This window comes from Sinocyclocheilus rhinocerous, unplaced genomic scaffold, assembly GCF_001515625.1.
Source record: "Sinocyclocheilus rhinocerous isolate Xijiao unplaced genomic scaffold, SAMN03320098_v1.1 scaffold632, whole genome shotgun sequence".
Lineage (NCBI taxonomy): Eukaryota > Metazoa > Chordata > Actinopteri > Cypriniformes > Cyprinidae > Sinocyclocheilus > Sinocyclocheilus rhinocerous.
This window is the reverse complement of record NW_015639247.1, coordinates 644,630-651,980: the sequence shown is the minus strand read 5'-3', so window position 1 is coordinate 651,980 and position 7,351 is coordinate 644,630. Positions and strand designations below refer to the sequence as shown.

At 33.0% G+C, this 7,351-nt stretch overlaps 1 protein-coding gene across 1 annotated transcript in view; it reads left to right on the top strand.

The window, feature by feature from the left end:
- The window catches only part of LOC107751095 (amyloid beta A4 protein-like), a 29,899-nt gene that overhangs the window by 15,660 nt on the left and 6,888 nt on the right, over positions 1-7,351 (top strand). Inside the window, exons 8-12 of the mRNA XM_016566697.1 lie at positions 531-664; positions 2,293-2,367; positions 2,450-2,608; positions 4,101-4,229; positions 6,084-6,212. Of these exons, the coding sequence (XP_016422183.1) occupies positions 531-664; positions 2,293-2,367; positions 2,450-2,608; positions 4,101-4,229; positions 6,084-6,212 (626 nt within the window). The remainder of the gene's footprint in view (positions 1-530; positions 665-2,292; positions 2,368-2,449; positions 2,609-4,100; positions 4,230-6,083; positions 6,213-7,351) is intronic.

Genomic DNA, 7,351 nt, shown 5'->3' with positions numbered 1-7,351 from the left:
ATTAAATAAATTTTTTATGCATTAAATTTTCATTTAATTTAACTTGATGTATTAAAACAACTAAAACTGAAATAAAAATTAATAAAAACGACATATTTAAAAAATGACAAAAATTACTAAACTCAAATTAAAATAAAAAAGAACATATAAAAATATAAATGATTTAATTAACATTAATACTACTTTATAAAATATAAAAAAAATTATAAAAGCTATAATAATAATATCTCAGACAGTGTTGCTAAAATAGCACTGGTTGAACTAAACAGACGTCATCTGGAGATTATCGTGTGCATCCTCATGCTGCTGGAACTCAAAACAAACACAGTCATTTGGCACAAAATGTTCCTGGCAGTGACAAGATGACAGTGTTATATTTTCTCATCGCTTCATTACAGATTAGACATAAATAAACTGGTCAGCTGGAAGCTTGTGGCCTCTTCTAACCGCTTTATAACAATCTCTTGTAGCTCTGTTGAATCATCTGCTCTCCTCATGTGCTGTAATAAAAGCTCTTCTCCGATCCGCAGTGCCGACTCCCTCCTCCAGTCCTCCAGACGCTGTGGACCGATATCTGGAGACGCCAGCCGACGAGAACGAACACACACACTTTCTGAAGGCCAAAGAGAGTCTGGAGGCCAAACACCGCGAGCGCATGTCTCAGGTGCAGGATTCATTCATAGAAATTCATGCTGCTGTTCATCGAGGACGTGTTAAATTGATCAAAAGTGACAGTAAAGACATTCATAATGTTACAGTATGTTTGTTTTCTTTTGAACTTTCTATTCATCTGTGAATCCTGAATATTTTTGATCAAATAAATGCAGCCTTGTTGAGCAGAAGAGACTTGTTTTAGTAACATTAAAAAATCGTACAGTTCCCGAACTTTAATGTATATTGTGTGTTTTGAGATGTTTGTACAGAAATATGATGTTTAATTCAATTCAAGTTTATTTGTATAACGCTTTTCACGATACAAATCGTTGCAAAGCAGCTTTACAGAAAATTAAGTTTCTACAATATTTAGTAGTAGCTTATCAGTGGTGACTGGCAGTTAATGTACATATGGCAGAAATGTACGGAAAAATCAATTAAAGACGTAATCAAACAAATGACTTTGCAATAACAAAATGTGACCCTTGACCACAAAACCAGTCTTAAGTCGCTTGGGTATATTTGTAGCAATAGCCAAAAACACATTGTATGGGTCAAAATTATCGATTTTTTCTTTTATGCCAAAAATCATTAGGATATTAGGTAAAGATCATGTTCCATGAAGACATTTTGTAAATTTCCTACCGTAAATATATCAAAACTTAATTTTTGATTAGTAATATGCATTGCTAAGAACTTCATTTGGACAACTTTAAAGATGATTTTCTCAATATTTAGATTTTTTTGCACCCTCAGATTCCAGATTTTCAAATATTGTTCTATCCTAACAAACCATACATCAATGGAAAGATCATTTATTCAGCTTTCAGATGATATATAAATCTCAATTTCGAAAAATTGACACTTATGACTGGTTTTGTGCTCCAGGGTCAAAAATGTATCATGATACCTTGACAAAGGCGTTTTGCCGAAACGTTGGTAAAATAAAGATTTATCTGCAAGTGAGAGTGCGGTCAATTGAACTAATGAAAACATTAACCGAAATAAAATATACAAAAAACTAATTTTAATTTTAGTTTAAGGTAAAAAGTTCGTTTAATTTTTAATTTAGTTTATTTTAGTTTTAGGTATTAAAATAACTAAAACTGAAATTAAAATTAATAATTATATTTTTATATAAATTATTTATTAATTACTTATAAATTTAGAATTATTAATTCTGAATTTAAATTAGTAGCCAAGAAAGAATTTATGTATTTATGTAAGTAAAAAATTAGATTTGTGTAAAACTACACAGATGTATTTACAAACAACAACTAATAAAAATGTAAAAAAATATGCAATAAAATTGCTAAAACTTTAAATAAAGTTAACATGTCAGCAGAAAACATTTTTAAAATGTAATTCAAAATATTAACAAAATCTGTAACATCTGTATCCATAAATCTGTATCTCAATGATACAAAAATTAAAAGAACAATAAATATAAAATTAAGGTACAAGATTATGAGATGCATTATTTGAATGCTTGGCCAAAGAGATGTGTCTTTAATCTAGATTTAAACACACAAGAGAGTGTGTCTGAACCCTGAACGTTATCAGGAAGGCTATTCCAGAGTTTGGGAGCCAAATGCTTTTGTTTAATCGTTGATGAAGGACCATTGTTGATTTTTGTAGGTGATGAGGGAATGGGAAGAGGCCGAGAGACAGGCAAAGAGTTTACCACGCAACGACAAGAAGGCCGTGATCCAGGTCAGTTTGTGTCATGGGAATTTCCCCTCGATGTTACTTTTCCTCGAGGCTTTGCTTGACTTCTCCTGCGTTTCTCCCGCAGCATTTCCAGGAGAAGGTGGAGGCTCTGGAGCAGGAGGCGGCTAGCGAGCGACAGCAGCTGGTGGAGACACACATGGCGCGGGTGGAGGCGCTGCTAAACGACCGCCGACGCCTCGCTCTGGAGAGCTATCTGTCTGCCCTGCAGGCCGATCCACCCCGGGTACACACTTCAACACACACATAAAGACTCATTCTTTCCATAGGTCGCTCTTTTGTGACTAACTTTCTCAGTTTGTCGCACCAGCACATGATTTGGTGGCACTTTTTGCTACTCTCTATTAGTGCTACTTGATCTTAGCGCTGCGTTCGACACTATTGACCACAACATTCTTTTATATAGACTAGAATACTTTGTTGCCATTTAATGGAAGTGCATTAGCATGGTTCAAATCATACTTATCTGACCGCCAATTCATCAATTCGTAACAGTGAATGAAGAGGTATCATATCGATCACAAGTGCAGTATGGAGTACCTCAAGGCTCAGTACTAGGGCCGTTACTTTTCACGCTTTACATGTTATCCCTGGGAGATATCATCAGGAAACACGGTGTTAGCTTTCACTGTTATGCTGATGATACTCAGCTCTATATTTCTTCGCGGCCCAGCGAATCATACCAATTTGAAAAAACGAACGCATAGTCGAAAACAAAAAACAAACGAATGCATAGTCGATATAAAAAACTACATCTATACACCTTTCACTTTTTAAGACTAAAACAAATGTTTGAAAGATGGATTCATTGTTATTCTTAATTAAAATCACAACAACAATAAAACAGTAAGCTACAATGAAAAACTATCTTATATAACGTTTATTAACAAAAACGAGGCAAAGACGAGGCATGGCATACGCCACATGCTGTATTATTTATCAACTATTAAATTACAGAAGGTTTAGCAAACACTGAGGAAACAAATAAATGTAAAAAATAAAAGAAAGCCTCCATAGCGTGAGTTAAACAGCTCTCTTCAATAATACGACCACGTCAAATTGTAACTCGCACATTTTCAAAAAATTGTCGCATATGCGACCATTTTGGTCACAGTCTAGAGCCCTGCTCCGCATTATAACTACAGTCTAGATACTGAAAAACATGAGGATCTCACTAGCATGCCAAAGTTTGGAGCCGGTAGAATTTTTGAAAGCAGTCTCTTCTGCTGAGCAAGGCTGCGTTTATTTGATCAAAAATACAGTAAAAATTTTAAAATATTATTGCAATTTAAAATAACTATTTTCTATGTGAGTACATTGTAAACTGTAATTTATGTCTGTGATCAAAGCTGAATTTTCAGCATCATTACTCCAGTCTTCAGTAGCTAAGTTTCCATCCAAAGTTACGAATTAAACTTATACGCAAAATTGGAATTTTGCATAAAACATTTCCGAATAAAGCACCGTTTCCATCCAGTGCAAAAACCAGTGCAAAGATTTTCAAATAGTTGTATCTCGGCCAAATATTGTCCTGTCCTAACAAACCATACATCAATGGAAAGCTTGTTTATTCAGCTTTCAGGTGATTCAATTTTAAAAAATCAACCCTTATGACTGGTTTTGAGGTCCAGGGTCACAATCATGACACACACAGAGAAGCTTCCCGTCATGCACTGTGCTGATCTCAGATCTCTGATCTTCATCTCGTCTCTCTTTAGCCGCGGCACGTGTTCAGTCTGCTGAAGAAGTACGTCCGCGCCGAGCAGAAGGACCGACAGCACACGCTCAAACACTTCGAACACATGCGCATGGTCGACCCCAAGAAAGCGGCGCAGATCCGGCCTCAGGTACGAGACATAATCATCTCATTCACAAAAATTTATTTGCATTACAGTGTTGAACTTCTGCACTTCTTAAAGCCAACATAAATCAGAATATAAGTCAAAAATGTTTTATTATTTTTTCAGTGAGATTGATGTAATGGAGAGAGACTAATAGTAAACTAATTAACTAAGTGAAGTTAGTGTCTGAGGCGATGTCATTGAAATACTGTTATAGTTTTTATTCATATTTTGAATTAATTCATATTTTTATATTTTTTATTTTCATTTTCATTTTAGTTAAAAGTTTGTGTTTTGTCATTTTATAATTTGTCTTGTTTTTTAAATGTTATTTTAATTTCATTTTAGTTTTAGTTATTTTAGTACATCAAGTTAAACTAAACAGACATGAGAAATATTGCCTGGGCAACTAGCTGAAATGTAATACGTTTAAGATTTAATCTTATTTTATTTCAGTAAAAATTATTGAAAAAACATTTGTTTTTTGTGGTTTTAGTTTTAGTTCACTATAATAGCCCTGATCTACGGAAGTTCTAAGAGGCCATGCATTATTCTTTTTTTCCTTCTTGTTTTCTCGTTATCACGACTTAATTTTCTCGTTATCTCGACATAACAAAAGTTGTTTTCTCGTTATCACGACAATTTTCTCGTTATCTCGACATAACAAAAGTTGTTTTCTCGTTATCACGACTTAATTTTCTCGTTATCTCGACATAAAAGTAGTTTTCTCGTGAACTCAACATAACAAAAGTTTTTTCTCGTTATCACGACTTAATTTTCTCGTTATCCCGACAACAATGCGTTTTCCTTATAACGGATTTCTATGGGTAAAACGCAACGTGTTATTAAATGTATTGCGTTTTTATTATGAGCTAATCTGCTCGACTGTATATAGAATGCTTTATTAAGAGTTTGTCTTTCAAAAACCCTGTCTTAAAGCATTAAGCCACATTAAGTGTTTTCCTTATAACGGTTTTCAATGGAAGGAAACGTTTAATGTAATTAAACGCATTGCATTCTTATTATGGGCTCATCTGCTTGGATGTACATATAATGATTTACTAATAATGTGTATACTGAGTTTGGACTTTTAAAAACACTCTCAATTAACACATTAAGCCACGTTAAGCATTTTAGAATGTTGCGTTTGTTACTATAGCAACAGTAGACTCAAGATGCATTGTGTTTTAAAACAAAACAAACAATCATTGTTCAAAGACCCACTTGTGTTATGTCGAGGTCATGAGAAAATTAAGTCGTGATAACGAGAACAACTCGTTATGTCGAGATAATGAGAAAATTAAGTCGTGATAACGAGAAAACTTGTGTTATGTCGCTATCATGGGAAAACTAGAAAGAAAAAGTGATAATAATGCATGGCATCTTAGAACTTCCATACTGATCTGAGGTTTGAATACAATATTTGATGTAAATGTTTAATATGGTCTCTCATATATATTTCATTTGTACATCAGGATTCCTATTGTTTCTAGATGTTTTTCTGTCATTTTAGCCTGCATGTGTTATTTTTTATTTATCGAGTTTTGTCTAATTATTTGAAGAATACAAGTGTTTATTTTATTTTATTAACCACACTATTACAAACTCTTGTATTATAAACGATTCAACTAATTCTCACACTCTATTGAAATGGCTTGTGATTTGACTTTGATTTTAAATCAGTCACATGTTCCATTTTATGATGGTGTTGCCTTAGTAGGCTCCATTTGTAGGACATAGACAACAAGCTAGTTCACCAGGTTTTATATGAAGCCTATGAAGATGAGCGATCTTTGGGACTGAAGCAGATTACAGGCTCAGTGACCCTCCCGACATTTGCCCTGTGACCTCTGACCTCAGGTGCTGACCCATCTGCGTGTGATCGAGGAGCGGATGAATCAGTCTCTTGGTCTGCTGTACAAGGTTCCCGGAGTCACTGAAGACATTCAGGACCAAGTCGGTGAGTTTGTGAGGATGAATAAAGAAACATGACCTTTGACACCATTATTAACTAAAACTAAAGATAAAAATTTTTTTTTTACTGTAATGGAGTGTCGCACATGACATGTGGGCGAAAAAAAGTTCTTTAAATAAATTCAATTATAATTAAAAATTTCTTAGGGATAAAAATCTACCTCTAAACTATAGGGAGCCCTTTTGCATTTCTATAAGGTTACAATTAACGACGGAGCCCAAACTTAAACTCAATTACTATTTATTTTTAACTATAATAATCAACACTCAAATTTAAAAAATGTATGCAAACATGGAAATTGTTTTTAAATTAACTTCTAAATTATACAATTTCTGTTTGTTGTTGAACTATATTCATTTATTGAGTCAGCTTGTTTTATAAAATATTTATTTAAGCATATACATTAAATAATTAAGATGTCACTTACAGTTAAAGTAAATATGACTATATATATATATATAACAAACAAAATAAAATATTTAAAAAAAACATTAAATTTATTTGATTTCAACTATAATAAAACATATTTGTTAATTAAAATAAATAAATGCTAACTGAAATAAAATAGAATATATAAAAACTTATTTTTTGGTTGAATTTAAATAAAAATTAATAAAAAAAAAAACTACAGACTAAAACAACAAAATTACTAAAACTAACAAAAATTAAGCATGCTGAATTATTTTTATTTATTCTGAATTATTTTTAATTCATCTAATTGACAAGGCAACATTGCTCATTTTCATTTAGTTTTACTTGGAGGTTCAGAAAAACTAAAGCTAAAACTGAAATAAAATTTATAGACATATTTAAAAATAATAATAATAAAATAAAAAAATGACAAACTTAAAATGATAAAAACTAATTCAAAATATTATTAAAAATTATAATAGTATCTCAGTGATGCACGTTTGAGCACTTCTTTTTATTATCTGTTTGGAGCTGCATCAGTGTCAGTGACGACAAACTGATTGTTGAAGCTTTGCTGAAGTGGTGCATGAACTCATCTGTGTGTGATGGAGTGATTTCTGTCTGATCTCGCGCTCCTCTTCACCTCCTGCTGCTTTATTTGTGTGCTTGCGTCACTGCACCATCTGTACTCTCTCTCTCTCTCTGTCTCGCTCTCTCTCTCACTCACTCTCTCTCTCTCTCT